Here is a 26208-nt window from a genome sequence, read left to right as displayed (position 1 = left end):
CCCTGAACACTATCAATTGATTCTGGGATTCCATATCTTGGAATAAATTCTCTTAGTAAAATCTTAGCTACAGAGATTGCATCTGCCTTTATTACTGGAAAAGCTTCCTCTTTATCCTGAGACGCTGCAAAACATTGTTAGTACATACTTGTAAGTTTGGCATTGGGGTAATTCAATAAAGACAACCTGGATCTGCAAGAAAGGGCCCAGGGGGCGCATTTAGGTGTGCAGGAGTGACAATCAAGCCCTTGGAGACCTTGTACAAGTTACATTGCATACACTGAGAACATATGGTATTAGCCAGAGCCATGACTGCTGAAACTAACCCCCACCAGTGGTGAAAGAACATGCCTATTAGTGCTGTAGGAGCTGCATGAGATGCCTGGTGAAGGGAGAGTAGGATATGGGGCAGTATGTGCCAGGGGGCCACTACTTCGCCATTTGGGCCGAACCATATTTGATCTTGTCCCTGATTGTGGATTGTGGCCCCTCCTTTTTTTTTTTTCTTCCAACAATTTCCAGTCATCTTTATCCTTTGCCTGCCACTGTATCAAATTTTTAATAGTAAAATCTTTGTTTTCCTTATGAGGAGTGGGCGTTAATAAAAGGCATCTTGCAACTCCTACTGTACTGTTGGTCAGGGCTGCATTCTTGGCTGCTTTATCTTGTCAAGTTTATTTTCTTTTACTACTGCCAGCCCGAGAGGCAACAAGATAGCTTCCAGCAAAGTTTTAACAAAGGACCACTCCCAATCATTCCCCCATCCACTGCCAAAAACTCTCTCACCTTCCACAATGCCCCACAAGTGAGACACAATCCCCCTCCCCCGGTGAGAGGTCCAGCCTCCAGCACCCCCCCCCCCCCCCCCCCCCCACCGGACACACACACACAGCACATTCAATCTGCAGCGAGCCTGCACTATCATGGAAAGTAAACTGCGTCAGCATTAGAGAGAGGGATATCTTTTAAGCCTTCCCGGGGTTGTAATTCACATTCCATTAACATTGCACAATCATGGTCTGGAACATCTAAATCAATTATTTCTGGTAACAAGGTAGCAGGGGTGAGAGCAGAACAGAGATTATATTCCTTGATTGTAAAAGGAGTTCATACTTTATCATGCGTTCCAATGTGATTACCTGAGTCTTTGCATTATGTGAAACTGTTAAACAAAACATAATATCTTATTTTAATTGACACATTTGAAATTTACCTTTTAATACTTTAAGACCTAATGAATGCAGAAAACATTTTTCTACTCCGATATGACTTATGCAAAACTGGATGAGACAATACAAAAGAACATTAACAAACTAAGGTATCTTAACCTTCTGGAATAACTGTCAGTGCTATAAACTATAAGTTTGTAAGTCATGGTTAATTCTGAATCCTTATTTTTGTATGATTGACTCTAATTACAGACACTACATTACCATGCTATAGTTTATTCTTCTAATGCTACCTTAGAAGTTTATTAAATCTTCACCTCCTTTACTCTTTTCTATAATGACAAATATTAAGAAACATTTTTAACCTGGTTACAAAGAAAAAGGTGTCTGTGAGTTTTTGGAACCCATATGCTGGTACATGGGTTGTGCACTACTCATATAGTGTTTATTAATAGATGAAAATATATGTGTATATATATATATATAATGTGAAGCAGTGAAAACTGTCAGGGGAACTAGAGCATCATTCATAAATTCTGCTCCCTGTGCAGATATTTGTGATGGTAGTGGTAGCAGCAAAGCAATCCTGGGTTTGATTTTGTACAGGATTCATCTATAAATCAAAAATCTCTGCCTATTAGGGGTTAAAACAATTAAAAACAATTAAAAATCCTTGGTACATGTGTTTGCAATTAAAAGATAGCTGCTGCATATATCACAATCCTTAATTCATAATTTGAAATCCCAAACGTACCAGAGAAATGTTTTAGGGGTTAAATTGTTATGCTGAGAAGCAGCCGCTGTCCATCCTTGAGACCCATAAATCAATCTTATAACTTAAATCAACAAGAACCAAACTAGGTGCTTTCAAAACAAAAATGCAATATCTCCTATGCCTATTGTAAAGTCTTTTTAAATTTATTGTTTACAAACTCAATAGCTTATTAACTTTTAACCACATGTTAGCCAGCCAGAGAAGGCTGATGAAACCAATCTTTCTGAAAGAATTCTACTAAATTAAAGTACTTACTGTGACCTTTCAAGTGCTGGAATTGCCATAATAAATGTAATGCATTACAGCAGAAATCAGACATAAATAAAAAACCAGATTGCAAACTTCATTCCCTGTACATACCAGGATCAGTCCAGGACACCTGGGTTGTGACTCCGCACCAGTAGATGGAGACAGACTAAAACTTGTGGGCGGAGCCATATATGCCCCTGTGCCAGTCACAGCCCCTCAGTCTTACTCTGTCTCCAGTAGATGGTGCAGGTCCAGTCACAGCCCTGCCTGGCCTGCTTGTTTCTGGTTGTTGGTCAGGTTTTGATTTTGGGCTAGTTTTTGGTTAGGCCTAGTTGTGTTTATTCCAAATTGGGTTTTGTTTTTAATTCTTGAGTCCCGGGTGCCCTGCCTCCCAGGGGGGTTGAGAGGTCCTGAGGGGACTACCCTCCCCCGGTTGAGGCCGCTGCCAGGGTCGAGGACCCGGCTGGTCTAGTGGCAGCGTCGGGGGTGACACCGGGGAGCCCGGTTCACTCACCCCCGCTGGAACAGGGCTTCAGGACTGTGGACAACGGCAAGTAAAACAAAAAAAAAAAAAAAGGTTTGTGGTTTTCTGCCTGCGGGTTTTTCTGTTCCTTGTGGCTCTTGGTTTTCTGCCTGCCGGCCCTCTATTCCTCGCGGCTCCGTCTCGTTTCACGGGAGGGGGGCCGCTTGCTGGGGGGGGCATGGTTTAAATTTGTTTTTTGGTTCCCTGCCGTTTGTTTCTTCCCGCGATTGATCCTCATGACGCGCGGGTCGGCCTGCCGTGCAGGCGGCTCGGCGCGCGCGCGCCTCCCGTGGGAGGGCTTTGCTCGTCCTGTGGTCCGGGGGGGGCGAAGGACCGTCCGGGCCGCGTCGGGGGGTTCGCCTCCGGGAGATTCGTGCGCCGCCGCGTTTGCAGCAGCATCGGGGGGGGGGGGCCAGAGGAGCTCTTCCCGATTTGCGCGGGAGTGTCGGCCATCTTGCTTCGGCCCGTGAACTGGCGCGGCTGCCGGTGGAAGATGGCGCCTTGCCCCTCTCCTCTCTCCCCCCCCCCATTTTCCCCGCGCCCGTTTCCGGCGGGAGCCTTGCCCCCCCCACCCCGTTTTCCCTGCCACCGATTCCGGCGGGGGGGGGGGACTCGGAGTGTCGGCCATCTTGATTTCGGCCCGCGAACTCGCGCGGGTCCCGGTGGAAGTTGGCGCCTTGCCCCCCGCTTTCCCCGTGACCGGTTCCGGCGGGGGGGGAACACCTCCGGGAAGGGGGGGGCAGCGCCCCTGTCGGCCATCTTGAATTCGGCCCTCTAAATCGCGCGGGTGCAGGTGGAAGATGGCGCCTTGCCCGCCGCGCTTCCCGGCAGCGCCCCCTGGGGAGGTTTAGTTCCAGTGAGGATTTTCGGCCTCCGGTTCTTTTTTTCTTTCTGATGACTTCGCGTTGTTGCTGCGCACGGTCCTTATGCAGGGCCGTAGGTATAGGTCGGAGGTCGGTTCGGGGGCTCACAGGTGGTTCAGTGTCTTCAGCAGCAGAATGTCCAGGGGCTTTTGGGCCTCCCACGTGATTCCTCCAAGGAGCGACGATCCCCGAGGGGGGTTCCGCGAGGTGCCCCACAGGACACGGATAGTGGATCTTCCGCCTCTAATGACGTGGATTCCCACAAGGAATCCCCGCGGGGGACCGAGGAGATGCCAGGGGGCGGTTCCACCCCGCCCGGAGTGGGCAAAGTGGTGCAAGCCGTGGAAGGCACTGATCCTAAAGTGGTCCGCCTCTTCCACAGCGAGGAACTGGCCACGCTTATCCCAGCGATCCTCAGGGAGCTGGGGATCGAGGCTCCGCCGGGGGTCGCCCGGCACTTTTAGGTCTCTGGCCCTGCCGTTTTTCATCACCGGATATCCTGTTTACGGAATGGAATACACCGGAGTTAGGCCTGAAGGGGACCAAGGCCATGGACACGCTTTCTCCTCTGGCGGAGGAGGCGTTGCAGCTGTTAAGGATCCCGAAGGTGGACGCTGCGGTTTCGGTGGTCACCATACGGTCGACGATCCCTGTCACAGGAGCCACGGCCCTCAGCAATATACAGGACCGGAAGCTGGAAGTACAACTCCAGAAGATCTTTGAGGTATCGGCTCTAGGAGTCCGGGCCGCCATTTGTACTAACTTTGCTATGAAAGCCAGTTCGCGTCTGATTCTGGTCCGCCAGGCAAATGCGGGTTTTCTGAAGAGGAAGCCTCACAGGAGGACCGCTTAGACGCGGCGAGAGCAGATGGAGCAGATGCGCTCCACGATCTCCTGCGGACTTCTGCGAGGTCCTTGGTCGTGGCTGTCTCCGCGCGTCGTCTCTTTTGGCTTCATATCTGGGCGGCGGATGGCTCCTCCACGGCTCACCTTGGCTCGCTTCCGTTTCAGGGAAAGCTGGTGTTCGGTAAGGAATTGGATGATTTGCTGCTTTTCCTGGGGGAGAACAGGGTTTTTAAATTGCCTGCGGACAGGTCTAGGTTCCGGTCCGCCGTTTCCAGTAGGCCCTGTTGTTCGTGGAAGCAGGGAGTCGCGTCCTCAGAGATTTCGGGTTCCCCATACCGGTCGTCCAGTGGTCGTAGTTCTTTTGTGGGCAAAGATCCGGAAGACAGGGGGGGAACCCCGTCGGGAGCGGGGTCCAAGGCCTCGCACTGAGATGAGGTTGACCCATTCCTCGCCTCCACCCCAGGCCGTATTTTCCAACGTCGGGGCGAGGTTGTCGTTACTTTCGAGGAATGGGTCAAGGTCACGTCGGATCTCTGGGTCCGCGCCGTGATAAGATACGGTTATGCTTAGATGTTGCGCGAATCCCATCGGACAGGTTCCTGGTGTCGCTCTGCAAACATCCAGAGTACAGGGCGGCCGTGCTAGGGACCCTCGGGTGCCTGGAAAGACTGGGAGCCGTTTCACCTATTCCGGTCCGGCAGCAGGGCACGGTCCGTTACTCGATTGGCTTCATCGTTCCACAGTAAGACGGCACGTCCAGACAGTTTTGGAAGCTGAAAGCGGTGAACAGGTGCTTTCGCGTCCCACACTTCAAAATGGAGATCTTTCGCTCAGTAAATTGCCTCGGTGCGGCCCGGCGAATACCTGGCCTCGCTAGTTCTCCCGGACGCGTACCTCCACGTGGCTATCCAGCCATCTTTCAACAGTTTTTCAGGTTTGCATCCTGGGGAGACTTTATCGGTTCCGCTGGACGACTGGTTGGTCCGGGCCAAGTCTGAAAGCCGGTGTCGGATAGCCGTGGACAGGGTCCTCCAGCTGCTGCAGTCCCTGGGCTGGGTCGTCAACTTCTGCATGAGTTTCTCGTTCCCATCCAGAGAGCCGGCTTCGGCACGAAAAGGGGCCGGGGGTTCCCGTCAGGGGGCACGCGCGCTAGCTGCTGTCTCAAGTCCAACGGTTATGGTCTCTTCAGCTACCGCTGATTTGCGATTCCCTGATGGTTCTGGGATCTATGGCGTCAACGCTCGCATTGCTCCTCTGGGCGTTCGATCATCTACGTCCTTTTCAATCCTCTGTGCTATCCTGTTGGGAGCCAGTATCGGAGGAATTCCACCAGGCGAGGGACAGCCTACAATGGTGGCTAGTGTCGGATCGCCTGACTTGCGGTGGGATCCCTGTTAGTTCCCGTCTGGACGGTAGGGACCTCAGACGCCAGCCTCTCCGGATGGGGAGCGGTTTGCCTAGGCAAGTCGGTGCAGGGCCACCAGTCGGTGCGGGGCCGGTGGTCCTCGACTTAAGCGCAGTGGTCCATCGGTCAGCTAGAGACCAGAGCGGCTCGCCTAGCGCTGCAGTCCTTCCTGCCGTTGTTACGGGGAAAAGGCAGTGCGAATATTGTCAGACACGGCGACCACCGTAGCCTACATCACTCGCCAAGGCGGGACAAGGAGTCCACTAATAGCGGAGGAGGCGCAGTTGTTGATAGGCTGGACGGAACGTCATCTCAGCTACATCGCAGCGTCTCCCATTGCTGGAGTCGACAATGTCCAGGCGGTTTTCTCCGTCGTCATCACCTGGATACCGGAGGATGGGACCTGGCGGAGGACGCCTTCATGCTCATCGGCCGGACGTGGGGAGTTCCCCACATGGATCGGAGGCCCACGTGGCACATTGCAGAGGCCCCATACTTTTGCAGCCGACGCTGAGAGCGGGAGACCGAAGGCGTCGACGCTTTGGCTCCTCCCTGGCCGCCAGTCGGGTTGCGGTCCGTGGTTCCGCCGTGGCCGATGACAGGCAAGATCCTCCGACACATAGAGCTGCACTTCCGGGCCCCGTCTGGTTGGAGGATGCGGATCCTGTTTGGAGGATGCGGATCCCTTTTGGCTCGCGGCATGGTTTGCGAGAAGGCTCCCTTGTAAAGGAAGGGTTACGCGGAGGTTACGCGGATGCGGTGGTAGCCACGCTGTGGCGGTCCTGGAAGCGGTCTACGTCTTGGCGTATGTCCCAGTCTGGGTGTTTTTTGAAGACTGGGGCGTGAAGCGTGGGGTGGTTCCCACGTCAGATTCCGTCTCCACTATCCTCGCTTTTCTCCAGGCTGATCGTGTCACAGGACTGGCGAGCAGCTCCCGACGAGTACAGGTTGCTGCACTTGGTTGCTTGCGAGGTATGGCTCCGGGGGTTTCCCTGGCCCTGCACCGGGGGTTTTCCCGGTTTCTTCGGGAAGCGAAGCATCTCCGTCCTCCATTGCGTCATCCCTGTCCGTCCCGGAGCTTTCTCGGGTTCTCTCTTCCTTATGCTCGGCGCCGTTTGAGCCCTTGGAGCGGTCATCTTTGGCTGATCTCACGGTGAGGACCGTATTCCTAGTGGAGATAGCTCACGATGAAGACTGTATTCCTGGTGGAGATAGCTTCGGCACGGTGTGTTTAGGAGCTGCAGGCTCTCCCCGGGGGGAAGCCAAGGTGCCGCAGGGTCCCGCGCGATGATCGTCCGCTGGCTCAAGGAGACCATTGGCTCAGCGTACGTGGTACTGGGCCAGCCGTTCCCGTGGGTCTCAGAGCTCGCTCGACACGTTCCCACACTGTGTATTGGGCGGAATCTTCTCAGGTGTCGCCTCAGGAGCTTTGCAGGGCGGCTGCCTAGGAGTCGTTCCACTCCTTCCTTAGACACTACTGGTTGGATGTTCAGGCTACTGATCCGGGGTATTTGGAGTGAGGGTACTCTGAGCGGGACTCTCTGCTTCCCACCCTCGGTAAGTTGGCTCTGGTACATCCCAGGTGTCCTGGACTGATCCTGGTACGTACAGGGAAAGGAAAATTAGTTTCTTACCTGATAATTTTCGTTCCTGTAGTACCAAGGATCAGTCCAGGATCCCGCCCGCAGTGCTGAGCTATCGTAACGGAGAGTCCGCTCATTGTGGTTTTCAGTACTCTGCCCCTTGTTTATTCGCTCTCCCGGTTGGGGAGTCTGGTCCCTGTAGGGGTGTTGGAGTTGTTTTCGTTTACTTACATGTTTGTATGGTTAGCTCTGGTTGTTTTATGGATTTTCTACTTTGACATTACGTATGACTGAGGGGCTGTGACTGGCACAGGGGCATATATGGCTCCGCCCACAAGTTTTAGTCTGTCTCCATCTACTGGGGCGGAGTCACAACCCAGGTGTCCTGGACTGATCCTTGGTACTACAGGAACGAAAATTATCAGGTAAGAAACTAATTTTCCTTTTTCCCTTTTTTATGTTCCTCTCTCATCCTGCCAGTAGGACAAGGGTTTTAAACCATAGGCTAACTGGCACTGTTGTTAAATTTTCCTTGTATAGTTTGTTGTTTTTTTTCCAGTACACATTTATTAACACAGATAAATAATTCACAATCACTTTTAATAAGTTCTCCTTAAGTAAAAATAGTCTGCAATGGACGTTTCCAAAGTAGATAAAAAGAAATAGTGCATTTGACCAAAAAGAAATCTTTCAAACCAATCTATCATAGCAGGGATTTGAAGTTTGGCTAATAGGCAGCAACACTTGCATAACACTTTTCCTAATAGATATATAGGCAGTTCTCAAAAATAGCCTGCATCATAAGACACCGTTTCCCTGTATGCAGGAGTTGTACCTAATGCAGAGATTAAACAAACCATCTAATAGAAAAAAAAAACCCTCTAGATTGTTACAGTGCTCGGTAAAAATGATTTGTAAGGGACCCTTGCTTCTGGTATTTATTTGCTGGGTAAATCTCATTTTTTTCTCAAGTAGCAATCCTTTGTCAGATTACAGACAGTCTTAGCAGGGATAGCTTCCTTCTTTGCCATCGGAGCCACTGTGGAATAATACCAATTTTTGTTTTTTACCTTGGAGAATAAATTCAGTCAGCAGAAACTCTGAGCTACAAGGATATCTCTGCCCTCATTGCTAGAAAAAAAACCTTTACTTCTGTGAAACAGCAAAACATTGTTTGCAAGAAAAAACCTAGGGAGTAAATGTACTGGTGTGAGTACTAAACCTTTGACCAACCCCCACTAGTGATTGAACGCCAAGGAATCTTCCTTTCTTTTAATTAACATACCACAATTCTATCTTTATTCACATACGCACACCGTCAACTAACTTCCAATAATGTTCTATTTAAACAAACGAAACTTAATGTTTTCTTTCCCTTTGTCTTCTCTGGAAACAAAACTTTGTCTTCATTCACCCAGGCTGGCTCAACCTTTTTTTTTTTTTTTTCTTTCCTCTCTCTGGCTCGACCCCCTCCTCTCTTCGGTAGTTATCTCTGCTGTTAACCCTTAATTGCCCTCAAGTTCCAAACGTCAACACCAGTAAGTGCATTCTCCAGCAATCAAATCAGTATTTTAACTTAACACTATAAATTAATTTGTTGTATAGTAACTATGCTAGAGTCCAGTCAAACATGTTATAATAATTCCAGAAAACAACCAACCATTAACTCTCCTGGGAATTCTTTTTGAGTATGGAACAAGGAAAAGCAATGTCTTACAATTCCATAGTACAGGGCATAAAACAGGAACAATAAACAAACAAAGACAAATGGGAAAGAACTTTCTTATTGCAGAAGAAACTTTAGTATTTCTCATCTATTTAATTGGCAAAACACTTTCCTAATATAAACTCAGAAAGCTCAGAAAGTAGAAAAAGTAAAAAGAAATCACTCTCTAATCTCAGAACTCTGCAAACATCTGCTCTGTTCAAAGAGAAAGGCACGCAATCCTCTTGTATCACAAATACTCCATGTATGCAAGTGTTCCCAAGAAATCAAGGTTCTTTTTGCTATCCCCTTTTTCCACACTGGGTTTTTTTTTTTTCCCCCATAAGCAGGGGTGCACTTCCCATACTTATCCTTAGGCTGTAAATCTAGGGATTTTACTTCCCTATAGTTCACCGGGCCCGGTATTTTTATCCAGAAGCCTAGCACCCTGTTTGTTAGCAGCTGGCTTTACTGCCCTGCGCCCTGTCATGTAAGCAGCAGGTTTGTCTTTTTCTTAAGTTGCCGGCTGGAGCCCTGCGCCCTTATCCGTTAAGCAGCAGGCTGCCACTACCCAGTGCCCTATCAATTAAGCTACTGGCTTTATCAGGTACCTTTGTAATACTGAACGCTTTGTTATTCATAGGAACACACAAGTCACTTAACAGTGCAAAAATAATGAGTAAACACATTTCCCTTAAAGGTCTCAATGTTAGTGCAATACAAATGGTACAGCACAAAAAAACAAAGAGAAAAAGATTAAAAATACCTTCAGGGATCCTGTGTCCTGTTCTGTTCAAATCAAGAGAGGGAATGGCTGTGCGTGTCCTGTCCCAGGTGTCCTCTCCCCCGGCTCAGGCCAGGCCAGCATTCCCTTCTTTGATTCCCGCACAATGCACCATCTGCAATAAAAACGTTTACCAAGGACACAGAGGACAACATAGACAGTGTATTTCTTATGAATAATAGCCTTTATTTCTTACTTTCTATTTAATATATATATATCACTTATGCATAAGGAAGTCGGGGCTCGTAAGCCTAAGAGCCCGACTTAATTTGTGATCGAATTTGGTCATTCTTAAATATCTTTCTCCCCAGTAATTAAGACAACACTCCTTTGAATTAGTCTCGTGATTACAGGAAAACGTTTGTTTAGACATTTGATACTTCTAACATTTCACAGAGCCATGGGAAACCAGCTAACCTTGAGGAGATCTACGTTTTATAGCTTTTTTCCTGGGAGCATGCAACTTCGAAAGATACATCCTTTCTTTTATTTATTTAGAGAAAGAGAGACAGAAAAGCAGAATATCGTAATTTACAAGTCAGCAGTGCCCCCTGGACCTCAGATGGTGCATCTGTATTGAACAGATGGCCCCAATATTTCTTTACTATCGCATTTGTCATATTCCAGGAATGAAAATTAGCAGGTAAAAACCAATTTTCCTTTCCTGCCCAGACAAGTGGAATGTACCTAAGCCCCTCTACACTAGGCAGGAACCAGAAAGACCCACACACAGCACACTTTCACCAAACGTGGCCTCCTCCGGAGCCCAAACATCCAAATGGTATTGTTTAGTAAATGTGTGCAAAGAAGACCAAGTTGCCGCTCAACAAATTTGCAGAGAAACCAATTGGCACTCTGCCCAGGAGGCTTCCTGAGCCCTAGTAGAATGCGCCCATAGCCCCTCTGGGACAAACTGACCTTTACAGATATAGGAGTGATGAATGTTTCATTTTTTTTTTCAGCCTGAACAATTACAATCCTTCACAGAGGCCGATAGACCACTTACTTCTTCCCCTGCTTTCTAAGTAAATTGGTGCTATTGTATATTACTGCTGGTAACACTATTTTAATGCCCTTTCTTATCTTACTTTAGTATTCCCTTTGTATGCTCCCCATGTTTCTCTTTCCCCTCCTTATTTTTCTTTTTTTTTTTCAGTTTTGGAATGGATATTTACATTGTATCATTTTCATCTTACTTGATGATTTTTTCTTTTTTTTAGATTTTGATTTGTAAAATATCCAAATATTTCTGGTACAAGCAATTTATTTTGTTTGTAATTTAAAAACTTATAAGTAAAGAATAAAAAAAAAAAAAGATTCCATGACAGACAAATCCTGTGAACCAGAGGATGCATATGTTTTGCTCCTTTAAGAAAACTTACAATGTCTGAATGAGACACTAGAGGCCTCCCTTGAAGCCTCCCTCGGAAACAGCCAAAGACTACTACCTGGACTCGGAGAGAATTATAGGCTAAAACCTTTGACAAGCCATCTTGCAAAAAGGCCAAGACATGGACAATGTCCACCTGCAAAGGATCAATGTCATGGACCCCATACCAAGACTCAAACACTCTCCAGATTCGGATGTACACCAAAGAAGTAGATGACCTTCTAGCCTGAAGTAGAGTAGTAATCACCGGCTCTGAATACCCCTTCAAATGGAACATCACCTCTCAAAAGTCAGGCCCCTAGACAGAAGCAATCCGCCTGTTCTGAAAAGATAAGCCCTTGGCATAGCAGTCCCCGCAAGTGGCTTAATCAGACGGGACCATCATAAAAACACAGAAACAAAGAAATGGCAGAAAAGGACCAAATGATCCACTCAGTTGGTCCAGCAAGCTTAGCCTTATGCCAGTATCTGCTGTACTGTGTAGGTTACCCCCATGCTTATCAGTTTCCCAGACCATAAAGGTCAGGGCCCTCAGATGCTGTTTGAATCCATTTTCCCTTAACCCTTGCTGTGGAAGCAGTGAGCACTGTTGAAGCTGCATCAAAAGTATCAGGCTTAGTGATTAAGGTAGTAAAAGCTGCATCAGCAAGTTACTCCCATGTTTATTTGTTCCCCAAACCATAAAATTTAGGGCCCTTGGTTGCTGTCTGAATCCAATTTCCCTTTTCCCCCTGCGGTTGAAGCAGAGAGCAGTGATGGAGTTGCATTAATAGTATCAAAGCTTATTTGTTAAGAGTAGCAACTGCCACACCAGCAAGTTACCCCCAGTTACCCCCATGCATTCTTTTCTTTATTTCCATCCTCTAGCCTTTAGGGATCCACAGCGTTTATCCCATGTCCCTTTGAATTCCTTCACTGTTTTCGTCTTCACCATCTCCTCCGAAAGGGCATTCTACACATTCGCCACCCTCTCCATGAAGAAATATTTCCTGATGTTGGTTCTGAGTCATCCTCCCTGGAGTTTCATTTCATGACTCCTAGTTTTATTGATTTATTTCCAACAGAAAAGGTTTGAAGATTGTGCATCATTAAAGCCTTTCAGATATCTGAATGTCTATATCATATCTCCCCTGTACCTCCTCTCTTCCAGGGTATACATATTCAGATCCTTCAGCCTTTCCTCATAAGTCTTCCAGTGCTGACCCCTCACCATTTTGGTTACTCTTCTTTGGACTGCCTGTTAGAGTTCGCTCCTCCAGAGGGGAGGAGTTAGCAATCTATTGTAATCTGCTGCTGGATTCTCCTGTAGAGAGAGGAGTTTAGCAATCTGTTATGAGTCACCATGCGGAGTTGCAATCTGTTAGGAACTGGCTCCCATGGAAAGAGGAGTTTAGCAATCTGATATGCTCCATAGGCAGAACTAGCTGCTGCGGACCAGGCATGTCGGGAGGCGGTGTGGGCAGAGGCTTTGGGCTGCGAAGAGGATGCCAAAGTCCACGGCTCCCACCGTGGTGAAGGAGCAGCATGGGCACTCCAGGGGTGGCAAGATGGTGGCTAAGCCGCAGTAATCCACGGCATTGGCTAGGAAAGGTCTGGGCAGCTGCGGCCTCCAAGATCCGGAGGTAACAGGTGGCTCGTGGCTCCAGCCACGGGCCGCATCGCAACAGCAAGGCTTGAGATGAAGCTCTATAAGGACTCCTGGTGGAGAGGAGACTGTACCACAGGCTGAGTCAGGTGGCCAGTAAGTAGATGGCGCAGGTAACTTGGAATAGAGCTCACTGGAGGCCTCTGCTGGTGGGGAGGTGTCACAGCAGGCTGGATCAGGACATGTTGAGGCTGCACAGCATGCGAAACCGTGACACAGAGAAGGGCAACCAAAATAATAATGGGAATGGAAAAATCCCCTGAAGGGGGAAAGACTAAATAGGTTAGGACTCTTCAGCTTGGAGAAGAGTTGGATAAGAAAGATATGATAGAGGTCTATAAAATAATGAGTAGAGTAGAATAATTAAACTTTAATTGATTGTTCACTCTTTCAAAAATTAAAAAGACCAGGGGACACACAATGAAGTTACTCAGGGATACATTTAAAACTAATAAGAGAAAATATTTTTTACTCAACACATAATTAAGCTCTGGAATTCATTACCAGAGGAAGTGGTGAAAGTTGTTAGTATAGTTGTGTTAAAAAAGGTTTGGGCAAGTTCCTGGAGGAAAAGTCCATTAAGCATTATTAAGGTGGAGTTGCAGAAATCCGCTGCTTATTCTTAGGATAAGCAGCTTCAAGTCTCTCTACCCCTTGGGATCCTGCCAGGTACTTGTGACTTGGCTTGGCCACTGTTGGAAACAGGATACTGAGCTTGATGGACCTTTGGTCTGACCCAGTATGGCAAGTCTTATATGATGTAGACTGCGGAGTTGGCCATCTGTACCAGCGGAGTGCTATAGAGGGTACTCAGCTGGAAAGGAATGTAAATAGGTGAATCCTTGGGCCAATGGCAGATGACAGTGCCCCCAGGAGGATATCCTGAGAGGGATCACTGGCTAGGCTTGAATATGGAGACAGACAGAGATAGTTCTTTTATTAGACAGGTTAGTAGAACCACCAGAGGTGGCAGTAGTGAGCTGATATGCCTGGCAGGGCTGAAGTCCCTCAGATACTGGAACTGCGATCCCAGGATTGCTGAGCTGTAGAAAGACTATAGAGAGTGAGTAGACAGGGTATGCTGTATGCATAGCCAGTAATAGATGACAGTCTCACATAGGTTCTTAAGGAGGCTCAGTAGCTGGAAAGAGTTAGGCTCTCAAGGAGTGAGTACCTGGTTCCAGGGAAAGCTCTGAGAGAGCGGTGGTAAGTCACGAATGTCTGTATCTGCAATAGCTTCCAGGCAGTAGAGAATCTTCAGAGTATTCAGGAACATGGGCCCTCGAGGAGCGAGTACCGGTTCCTATCTGCAATCTGAAATAGTAACTCACAAATATCTGTATCTGCGATAGCTTCCAGACAGTAGAGAATCTTCAGAGTATTTAGGAACATGGGCCCTTGAAGACCAGTTCCTATCTGTAATCTGAAATAGTAACTCACAAATGTCTGTATCTGTGATAGCTTCCAGACAGTAGAGAATCTTCAGAGTGTTTAGGAACATGGGCCCTCGAGGACCGGTTCCTATCTGTAATCTGAAATAGTACCTCACAAATGTCTGTATCTGCAATCGCTTCCAGGCAGTAGAGTATCTTCAGAGTGTTCAGGAACATGGGCCCTCAAGGAGCGAGTACCGGTTCCTATCTGCAATCTGAAATAAAGAAAAGAGAGTGAGGTCCCTGCGGAGCGGGTACCTCTGGTAAGTCCGAGGAGGCAGAGTAGCTTGGAACGAATCCCCGCATTGAAGTGAAGACTATCTCCTTGCTAACTCAATTAGTTAGCGAAAGTGAAGACCTTTTATGTTGGAAGCAGATGACGTCAATACAGGGGGGATGCCCCTGATGTTCGTGCCCTTGCTGGTACATACTTCGGAGCGCGCGTGTGCCCTATGTCATCAGAAACATGGCGGATCCACAGCGTCGAGCTGGTCCAGGTATGCCGGAGAGAAGCGGCATGGAGACGCCGTGGCAGCAAGCCATCCATCATGCCCGGAGGGAGTCGCCCCAGAGGTAGAGAGGGTGGAGCGAGGGCAAAGAGCAGCCACGAACGCAACACCGCCTCTATACTGTCTTTATCCTTTTTGAGATACGGGCACCAGTATTGAACTCAGTACTCCAGGTGAGGCTTCTCCAAGGACCTATACAAGGGCAATATCACCTCTTTTTTCTTACTGGTTATTCCTCTCTCTATGCAGCCCAGCATTCTTCTGGCTTTAGTTATTGCCTTGTCACATTGCTTTGCAACCATCAGATCATCAGACACTATCACACCAAGATCCCTCACCACCCATCACATACAGCTCTTTCAGATTGCCGCACCCCAGATGCATGACTCTGCACTTCTTGGCATTGAATCCCAGCAGCCAAATCTTTGATCATTCTTCAAGTTTTCTTAAATCATATATCATTTTCTCTACTCCTTCGGGCATGTCCACTCTGTTGCAGATCTTAGTATCATCTGCAAATAGACAAATTTTAACTTCTATTCCTTCTGCCAGGTTGCTCACAAAAATATTGAACAGAACCAGTCCCAAAAATCGATCCTTGTGGCACTCCACTTAACACCATTCTTTCTTCAGAGTAGGTTCCAATTACCATTACACGCTGACTCCTATCAGTCAACCAGTTTGCAATCCAGGCTACTAATTTATCACCCACCCAAGCTTCTCATTTTGTTCACAAGTCTGTATGTGGACCAAATCAAAAGATTTATTAAAATCCAAGTAAATCACATTGAGTGTTCTTCCCTGATTCAATTCTCTAGTCACCCAATCAAAAAAATCAATCAGATTTTTCTGACAGGTCCTTCCTCTGGTGAATCCATGCTGTCTCAGGTTGAACAACCCACCAGATTGTAGATAGTTCACTATCCTTTCCCTCAGCAGAGTTTACATTAATTTTCCCACCACTGAGGTGAGGCTAACCGGCCTGTAGTTTCCAGCCTCCTCTCTGCTCCCACTCTTGTGAAGCGGGACCATCACTGCTCTTCTCCAATCTTGGCGACACTACTCCCATTTCTAGGGATCTATTGAACAGGCCTTCCGTGGACCCACCAGCACATCTCTGAGCTCACTCAGTATCCTGGGATGTACCTCGTCCAGCCCCATGACCTTGTCCACTTTCAGTTTTCCTAGCTCTTCCCATACATTCTCTTCTGTAAACGGAGTTTCATCGACTCCACCCCCATCCATAGTCTTGTCAACTAATGTCGGTCCTTCTCCAGGCTCTTCTTTAGTGAACACCGTACTGAAGTATTTGTTTAATATTGCAGCCATTTCTTTGTCTCGCTCTACACATTGATCTTTGTCACCTTTAAATTTCACTATACCACTTCGGACTTTTCTCCTTTCTCTGATATATCTGAAAAATGTTTTGTCACCTCGCTTTACCTCTTTAGCAATCCTTTCTTCTACCTGACATTTTGATTTCTTGATTTCTTTCTTTGTCTCCCTCAGTTTCACCAAATATTCTTCCCTGTGTTCCTCTTTTTGGGATCCTTTATATTTCTTGAATGCTGTTCTTTTTGCCTTTATTTTATCACCCACCTCCTTTGAGAACCAGATCGTTTTTTTATTTCTCTTACTTCTGTTTACTTTTCTAACATATAGATTTGTTGCCTTTGTAATTGCTCCTTTTAGCTTGACCCACTGTTGTTCCACCTTTTCATTTTCTCCTAGTCTTCTACTTCTACCTCCAGGTACGTCCCCATTTTGACAAATCCATACTTTTGAAATTCAAAATTTGGGTCTTCTTGTGACCTCTCTGTATCCTATTTGTGATATCAAACCATATCATTTGATGATGACTAGTGTTCAGGTGGACACACACCAGATGAACCAGGTCCACAAACCATGGACGGCGCGGCCATTCTGGCGCCACCAAGAACATTCTTCCTGGATGTTGTTCAATGCAACGTAGCACCCAACCTACGAGCGGCCACAGGGAAAATACATACAGCAGAAGTCTCACTGGCCACGGCTGCACTAGAGCGTCGATCCCTTTAGAACCGAATTACCTCCTGTGGCTGAAAAACCTGATCGCCTTGGCATTTTCCCAAGTTGCCATGAGATTGAGGGCAAAGGCCTCCGCTGACAGCTCCCATTCCCCCTTGGTCCAGCTGTTGCCTGCTGAGATAATCCACGTGCACATTGTCCACACCTGCCACGTGCAAAGCTGCTAGTACTGCTAGATGTCTTTCTGCTCAAGCAAAAAGCTCCTGAACCTTATGAACTACTAAATGACTCTTCGTTCTGTTCTGACAATTGATGTAGGTCACTATTGTCGCATTGTCCTAGAAAACACATATCGCACGCCCCTGAATCCACGGAAGAAAGGCAAGTAATGCCCGGCAAACTGCTCTCGTTGCCAGAAAGTTGATCAACCAGGACGCCTCAACCAGTGACCAATGCCCTTGGGACGCCAATCCCCCAACCACTAAGGCTGGCATCTGTGGCCACAACCACCCAGTCTGGAACTTCTAGATCCTGTTGTGTTTGTGGTATGTTTGTGGACTCTTGGTCGAAGTGGCGATGATTCCTCCAACGGGGAGGGGCCCCATGGGGAATCACAATGATAGGCTAGACTCTAGTAAGCATACACTGAGGAAAGAATGCTTTATTATACTGCTGTTGAATCTTGGCCAAGGAATGGGCAGTACTGTAGTCCAGTGATATCTCAGTAAGCTCAGACCGTCTCTGTAGTAGATGGTCTCACCCAGATGTAGCAAAGGTCCAGTAGTGTTCCACAGCATGGGATAGGCCGTGAACCTGAAGGGTGGAATAGGAAGAGCTGGAGTGTAGCGATACTCACAGAGTGGTAGTGCTGATAACTTCCTTCAGTAGTTGAATGAAGAGAAGGACCCGTGGGCCGAGGTGCAGGATACCCTGAGCAGAATAGGCCCTCGAGAAGCGAGTACCTAGGAGTGCCGAGGGTTCCTGAAAAGAAAGCAGTCAGGACCCCCAAGGAGCGGGTGTCCTTAAGGTTAGGCAATTGAACCCCAAAGGGCAGGTAGAAGTGAGAGGCCCCTGAGGAGCGGGTACCCAGAGCTTCCGTAGGAAAGAGATACCCCAGAGGGTAGTGAGGAATCCAATAGAGTAGCTAGAAGCAGTCAGAGTAGCAAAACCGAAGTTCTTGCTAACTCGTTGAATTGGAGCGGAGCTGAGGTTTAAATACCCAGAGATACTGACGTCATGCGGTGGGGACGCCCCCGAGGTTCCCGCCATGACGTATACAAAAGTGTAGGCAGCGTGCGTGTGCGCCCCCTAGGAGGCCTCAGGAAGAAGCATGGCGGACGAGGCCACCCATGCTGTCTCGGAGACGCCGAGAGTTTTGGCAACCAGCAGCGGAGGCAGCCATCCTTCCAAGGGAGGAGGAAAAGGGTAGAAGAGAGGTGAGGCAGAGCGGTCGCAGCCGTCTGCGACAGACGGACACAACAGATCCACTCCTTTCTCCAAATTGGGACGCAACAGCCACCATGAGAGACTGGATCTGGATTCCCTCTGGAGTGGCTACAGTAGCTGAAACTCCTTCGACAATGGATTCCAGTGGGACAAGAGCATCTTCAAGAGAGGTTGCATGTGAGCAAAGGCCCATGGCACTAACTCAAGAATAGATGCCAAGGAACCTAACACTTGTAAATAATCCCAGACTTTAGAAACCGACAAATTCAGCAGCCAAACACTTTGAGCCTGCAACTTGACCACCCTCACTAGGATAAGGAGCACCTTGCCTAATCGGGTATCGAATCGAGCACCCAGATATTTCAATGACTGAGATGGTTCTAGGTGGCTCTTCACCAGTTTTATCTCCCAATCCAGTTATCACCCAATCCGTTACTCATCGAATGGATTAGCGACACTTCATCTTTGACTTTGCCTGAATGAGCCAATCGCCCAGGTACAGATGTATTAGAATCCCTTCCCTTCTGAGGGCCACCACCATCACCACCATCACTTTCGTGAATGTTCTTGGTGTGGTCGCCAACCCGAAGGGAAGTGCTTGAAACTGAAAATTCTCTCCTAGCACTGTGAAGTGCAGAAACATTTGATGGTCTGCCTGGATGGGAATGTGCAGATATGCTTCCATTAGATCCAAGGATGCGAGAAACTCCCCCTTGCACATCACTGCAATCACCGTCCGCAGCATCTCCATATGAAAGCACGGCACCCGCAAGGATGCATTGACCCTCTGCAGATCTAGAATGGGCCAAAAGGAACTCTCCATATTGGGAACCATGAAGTAAACCTCTTCCTCAATCTTGTTTTCCCAGGGGAACTGGGATGATGGCTTCCAGGCACTGCACCTTAGTAGTGTGTCCTGCACTGCTGCCCGCTTGATGGGCAAAGTGCAGTGGAACACCACATAGGCTTCCTTGATGGGACATGAAAATTCTAAGGCATAGCCGTCCCTTATCACTTCTAGAACCCACTGATTGGAAGTGATTTTGGTCCACTCCTCATAAAAATGAGATAACCTTCTTCCTCTGGTTGGTCCCTCTAAAGGACTGCTGTCTTCCTGAACCCTGCTTCTATGTGATCCAGAAGAACTCCTATTGGAGCGAAACGTTCTCATTTCCCGAAAGCGAGAGCGTGGCACAAAAGTCTTCTTGCCCACTTTCTTATCTTCAGGTAACTTGTTTCCTTTTGAATCTGCCAAATGCTTCATCAGCTTCTCCAGATTTTTTTTTTTAAACTAAAGTTGAGACTGCAGGTTTGCACCTCTACCATCTGCTGGAGACAGAGAAATACTGAGGGACTGCATGTGGCACTCTTGGTTAAATAGCAGTGCCTGAAAAGTTTTTATTCTGTACCTCCATCTGCTGGTAGGAATGCAAAACCCACTGGTCTGGACTAATCTGGGCTATGAAGAGGATCAGAAGTTTAGAGAGATAAAGAGGGTCTCCAGAATGAAAAGCACAGAAAGTCAGACAGAGAATTTTGAATTTGATTCAACACGATATAGGTAGCCATTGGAGAGAATGTAAAATTGGGGTGACATGGACTGACCTTTTTAAGCCATGAATAATCTTTTATGCTGTGTTTTGAAGAACTTAAAATCCTTTAAGTTGATACCATGGTAAATTCAAAAATAGCACGTTACAGTAATCCAGTCTGGAAATGATAAATGCATGTGCGGAGTCAGCGAATATAAAAAAAAGTAAATGATTTCTGAATAATGATAGAGATATAAGGGGCCATAGATAGTTTTGAATCAATCAGCACTCCGAGAAAAGAGACCACATCTTTAAGAATTATTGGAGTGACTTGCATAGTAGGCTAAGGAAAATGAGAGGTGCATCGAAGAAGGGAGATCCAAATAGCTTCCGATTTAATAGGATTGACCTTCAGTATGTGATCATGGAGACAATTTGCTACTAGATCAAGACAATCGTTAAAAGATAACAGAGAAAAAGAGATTTTAGAATCTAAAAAAGCCGCTATCTGAACATTATCAACATATAAGGAGGGTCGAAACCTAGAATTCTGACATGTTAAACAGGAGAGGGGGGATGATAGAACCTTGTGGAACATCTACGGAAAGGGATTTAGAACTAAAGAGTTGTTGATTCCATTCCACTTAGAAAGAACAGTTATGTTCTCTCCATTCTCTCTCACAGGAGTTTTACAGCAGGAAAGAAAAGCGTTTTGTTGCCAGGCTAGAGTGTCTCCAGGAGACTTACGACCAGTGTGCCAATGTTTTCATGCTGAAGCTGCAGTCCTACCAAAACCAGGCTGATGAATACTACAATGCCTGCCTTCAGGGTAAGTTACTCAGCCCAGGACAGGTAAGCATCTGCATCTGCATCTGAGTAAATATACCTAACCCAGGACAAGAGAGCAACCTGCTGACCCTGCTGACCCTGCACCTGAATAAGGATATCCAGCCTAGGAAGAGGTGAGCAGCCTGCTGACCCTGCATCTGAGTAAGTATACTCAACTCAGGACAAGTGAGCAGTCTGCAGATCCTGCAGCTGAGTAAGAATATGCAGCCCAGGACAGGTGAGTAGCCTGCTGACCCTGCACCTGGCAAAGGATCAGAGTTGGGGCCAGTAAACAAAGGATCATATGCTTTGAAAGGCAGGAGATTACAAAATCTTGGTTTATTAAGGAAACATAATTTGAGAAGTTTGTTTGACCAGTTCATTTTTCTTTTGAAGGTTTATGGTTTAAATCTTTTTATTGTTATTGTTATTGTTATTGCAACACAATGCATAACACTGGATCATTGGTGGATTCTTCCCAATATCCGGAACAAGCAATCTTGAAACAGCTATAACCCAAAACAAGTATCCCATCCCTCACCTCCCCATCCCCAAATCCATAGCAGTGGGAGAGCCAGTGATCGCAAGGAACAAAAGTCCTAGGAATTCAGAAATCATTCAAAATTAAACTTTGTGCATATGGAGATAGGGATTGTATATATGGATCCCATATTCGTAAAAAGTCCGTCTTCTTTCTGAAGACATCCAGTTTTTCAATATATTTCTCAAATGTGCATATCTGTTTAACTTGATTCTTCCAAAGCAAGAACATTGAAGGCTCAGTGAAAAGCCAACATAATAAATACCTTTCCTAGCCAGAAGTAATATCTTGCGTATCTTCTTTTTGGCAATTAAAGAACCCCTGTTATGCTGTAATAAACTGAGACTCAACAACAAACAGGACTGAAAAGATTCCAGGAAGAAAAATGGAGTAAACAAAGAAGCAATATTAAAAAATAAACTTAAGTTTAAATTTCCCACCCTGTGATATGCTAGGTGAAGGAAACAGTAGACTTCCTGACACCACATTTCCAGTTTCTGGTCTGTATTAGAAGGACAGTATTACTCTGTGTAATAAAACCAGTGCTGTGTGTGTACTGTGGATGGTTGATGATAGCAGTCTAGACTCATACAGAACAGATTTAGGTCATACACAGCACAATAAGTTCTGCTGCTATTACTAGAAAACAGGGACAGATAATATAGGGTTATGAACCTTTTACACATGCTTCTTCCACCATGTTTTCAACTTCATTGTTGTGCAGGCTTTGGTAGGGTACATTGGAGGTTTGTGTTTTCTCCCTCCTGGTGCTTCTAATAATTTTCTTTCTTTGAATCTTGTGACAGAGTTCCAAGAGCAGCTGGAACAGTTGAGAATTGTTGGCTTTCGTGCCTCCACTGCTCATCAACAACTTGCAGAAAGCAGCATCTGGACCTACTGCACAGCTCCATAGATCAAATCCAGCTTCACTTTACGGAGGAAGAAGCTACAAAACTGGGAGCTTGCTAAGGTGAATTCCAGAACATTTCTGAGACACCTTACTTTATTGAACATTCTGTTTAACCCAGGTGTGTGTATTAAGACACATGATTACTGGTCCTAAATAAATATCTTTCAGATGATATTAAATCCCTGAATATGCATGACCAGCTATCTTCCATGCACAGGGTGCCTATAGCCACCTTCACTCTCAGCAGGTCAGTGTTTTGTAAGCCAGGCCATATTGTTTTCTCTTAATTTATTATTACCTTTTTTTATCCAAGGTTGAGAACCAGAAAATGCTGCATCCCACCCTGGGACACCCGGAAAACCTAAAGCAACTGCAGGAGTTGTGTATAAAGGAGGAAAGCAGGCAACAGCAACATGCTAATGGGATCTCCTTAAAAACCCAAAACCTGCAGGTACCAATCAGGCAAACACCAAAGCAATGCTGGAGCTAAATAATGAACCAAGAATTTTCCATAGGAAGACAGGATGACTTGGATTCAAAAGCATCTGGATCCAAATTGCCAGGAAAACCTGTTTCTGGGAGTGGGGAGGTTTGAGACCAAGTCTGACTTCTTCACACTCCCCAGCAATGTTGTCCTGAGTGAGCTCAAACTTGCTAAGCAGGGTCAGACCTGGCTATTACCTGTGTAGGAGACCACTCAGGAAGAGCAGCTGCTATAGACTACAGAAGGCAATGGAAACCACTCTAGTATCCCACCAAGAAACTCACGATTGATGGATATTTCCCACCTTGTCTGGAACCAGTTCTGGCACCAACCAGCTTATTCAGGGTCAGAACTGGGTGTTTGTCCTGTAGGGACTTGTGAAACAGAAATGAGTCAGAGTTCATCTGTGACAGCATGCAAGAAAACTTTACTTCCCTGTACGTACCAGGATCAGTCCAGGACACCTGGGTTGTGACTCCGCACCAGTAGATGGAGACAGATTAAAACTTGTGGGCGGAGCCATATATAAGCCCCTGTGCCAGTCACAGCCCCCTCAGTCTTACTCTGTCTCCAGTAGATGGTTGCAGGTCCAGTCAACAGCCCTGCCTGACCTGATTCTGGTGTTGGTGTAGTCAGGTTTGAATTTTTTGGGCTAGGCTTTTCTATTAGGCTTAGTTGTTTATTTACCAAATTGGGGTTTTTTTCTTTTAATCTCTTAGTCCCGGGTGCCCTGCCTCCCAGGGGAGTTGAGAGGTCCTGAGGGGACTACCCTCCCCCGGTTGAGGCCGCTGCCAGGGTTGAGGACCCGGCTAAGCTAGTGGCAGCGTCAGGGGTGACACCAGGGAGCCTGGTTCACTCACCCCTGCAGGAATAAGGGCTTTTCAGAACCACGGACAGCGTTTTTGTTTGTAAAAAAAAAAAAAAAAGTTTTTACTTTTGTTTTTGCGGCTCTCTGTTACCTGGCGTCGCCGCTCCGTTTTTCTCGGTGGGGGGGCGTCATTGGCAGGGGGGAGGTCGCCGAATTGCGCCTTTTGTTTATTTTTAATTTTTTAATTTTTGAGGTAATTTTTTCGCCGCGGCCCCGTTTTATCCCGCGTTTTCGCCGGCATGCCGCGTGCTGCACAGTGCAGGGCCTGCGGCTCGGCACGCGCGCGTCTTTCAAGGGACAGCCTTTGTTCAGCTTGCGTCCCGGGTGATGAGGGATCCTCGGCAGCACCGCGGGGGGCTCGTTCCCGGGTCGCACGTTCGCCGTCGCGCGGTGTTAGCTCCGCTGACAGGCCTCAGGATTTTTTCCCGGTTACTGCGGGAGTGGCGGCCATCTTGGCCACCGGCCGGGAAATTTCGCGGGAAACGGTGGGGGCCTCTTCCTTTCCTCCTGCGCTTTCCCCACAGCGTGTCGCGGCGGGGGAGGTTCCCTCGGAGGGGCTTCGGTCCCGGGAGGGTTCCGAGAGTGATTCTTCGGATTCTGGTGATTTTTCTGAGGATTTTGCGCTGTTGCTGCGCAAAGTTCTCAAATACAAGCGCAGCAAGCGCATCCGGGGGAATGGCTCGCGTGCGGCCGACCACGGGTCTCCTCCACGGAAAAAGAAGTCCAGGAAGGGCGCGGAGATCGCCCACGGTGCGTCCCGGGGGAAGCGGCCTCCCAGGGGGGTGCCGCAGGAATCGGATCCCGAGGATTCCCCTGAGGATGATACGGAGTCCGCCGAGGAGCCCCTGACGGGGGCCGGAAAGGCAGCAGTGGATGGTACTGCACAGCCCATTGCAGAGAAAGCTGCACAGGCTGCAGAAGGAGATGACCCCAAGGTGGTACGGCTATTCCGCAGAGAGGAACTGGCACCTCTCATTCCGGCCATTCTCCATGAATTGGGAATTGAAGCTCCTCCGGTGGTGGTCCGCCAGGAGGCGAATATGGATCCTGTTCTTCTCGGCCTCACAGGACCGGCGGTTGCCTTCCCTTTTCATTTCTCGTCCACGGATATCCTTTTCAAGGAATGGGATACTCCGGAGTTAGGTTTGAAAGTCAGCAAGGCCATGGATAAACTCTATCCTTTACCAGAGGACGCGCTGGAGCTCCTCCGACTTCCAAAAGTGGATTCGGCGGTGTCCGCTGTCACGAAGAGGTCTACCATCCCTGTCACGGGAGCGACGGCCCTTCGGGATATCCAAGACCGAAAGTTGGAGGTACAGCTCAAAAAGATTTTTGAGGTTTCCGCCTTGGGAGTTCGAGCTGCCATTTGCACGAACTTCGCTATGCGAGCTAGTCTGCGCTGGGCCCAGGTACTGCAGGCGAATGCAGATCTCTCTCCGGAGGAGGCTTCCCAAGCAGATAGGTTGGAAGCAGCTATCGCATATGGGGCCGATGCGCTCCATGATCTTCTACGCACTTCAGCTAGATCCATGGTGGCAGCGGTGTCGGCACGCCGCCTCCTTTGGCTGCGCAACTGGGCGGCGGATGGTCTGTCCAAGGCTCACCTCGGGGCATTGCCCTTCAAAGGGAAATTGCTGTTTGGTAAGGAATTAGATGACTTGATGGTTTCCCTGGGTGAGAACCGAGCGTTTAGGCTGCCAGAGGACAGGACCCGGTCGCGCTCTTCGTTTTCTGGCAGGGCCCGTTTCCGGGGTCCCCGGAAGTCCAGGCCGCAAAGATCCACCGGACCTTCGTACAGGCCGGCCTCTTCTAGAAACACTCACTGGCAACACTCCTTTCGGGGCAAACGCTTTGGCAGGCAAGGAGGAGCCCCGTCTGGTACGGGTTCCAAACCTTCGCAATGAAGTTCGGCCGGCCCATTCCTCGTCGCGCCCTCAGCACGCTGTCCCAAACGTGGGGGCGCGTCTATCCTTATTTCTCGAGGTATGGGCCAACATGACGTCGGATCAGTGGGTCCTCGACGTAATAAGACACGGTTACGAGTTAGATTTTGCTCGCATCCCAACGGACAAGTTCCTGGTCTCGCCTTGCAAGGATCCCAAGAAGAAGGCGGCAGTGCTAGACACCATCCGAAGACTAGAAAGCTTGGGGGCCATCTCTCCAGTTCCGGCCGATCAGTACGGCAAGGGCCGGTACTCCATTTACTTCATAGTTCCCAAGAAGGACGGCACTTTCCGACCCATACTGGATCTGAAAGGAGTCAACAGATGTCTTCGGGTCCCTCACTTCAAGATGGAAACCATTCGTTCGGTGATCGCGTCAGTGCGGCCAGGCGAATTCCTTGCGTCACTAGATCTCACAGAAGCATACCTTCATGTGGGCATCCAGCCAGCCTTCCAGCGGTTTCTGCGTTTTTGCATTCTGGGCAGACACTTCCAGTTCCGGGCTCTTCCGTTTGGCCTGGCGACAGCGCCTCGGACATTCACGAAAGTGATGGTGGTAGTGGCGGCGCACTTACGTCGGGAAGGCCTACTGGTTCACCCTTACCTCGACGACTGGCTGATTCGGGCGAAGTCAGAGAGCCTGTGTCGGCAAGCGGTATCCAGGGTGCTACAATTCTTGCAGTCCCTCGGCTGGGTGGTCAACTACAACAAGAGTCATCTGGAACCCACTCAGTCCTTGGAGTACCTTGGAGCCGTTTTCGATACAAAAC

General features: G+C 48.1%; 1 protein-coding gene across 3 annotated transcripts in view; it reads left to right on the top strand.

The window, feature by feature from the left end:
* CCDC180 (coiled-coil domain containing 180) overlaps positions 1-26208 on the top strand; it is a 597826-nt gene that overhangs the window by 503778 nt on the left and 67840 nt on the right. For all 3 annotated transcript variants that reach the window (XM_029611950.1, XM_029611952.1, XM_029611951.1), the window contains 3 exons: positions 20549-20693; positions 22040-22203; positions 22457-22594. In XM_029611950.1, the coding sequence (XP_029467810.1) occupies positions 20549-20693; positions 22040-22146 (252 nt within the window). In that variant the 3' untranslated portion in view covers positions 22147-22203; positions 22457-22594. The remainder of the gene's footprint in view (positions 1-20548; positions 20694-22039; positions 22204-22456; positions 22595-26208) is intronic.

Source organism: Rhinatrema bivittatum, chromosome 8, assembly GCF_901001135.1.
Source record: "Rhinatrema bivittatum chromosome 8, aRhiBiv1.1, whole genome shotgun sequence".
Taxonomy (NCBI): domain Eukaryota; kingdom Metazoa; phylum Chordata; class Amphibia; order Gymnophiona; family Rhinatrematidae; genus Rhinatrema; species Rhinatrema bivittatum.
The sequence above is the reverse complement of the archived record's forward strand: the minus strand, read 5'-3'. Positions and strand labels throughout refer to the sequence as shown.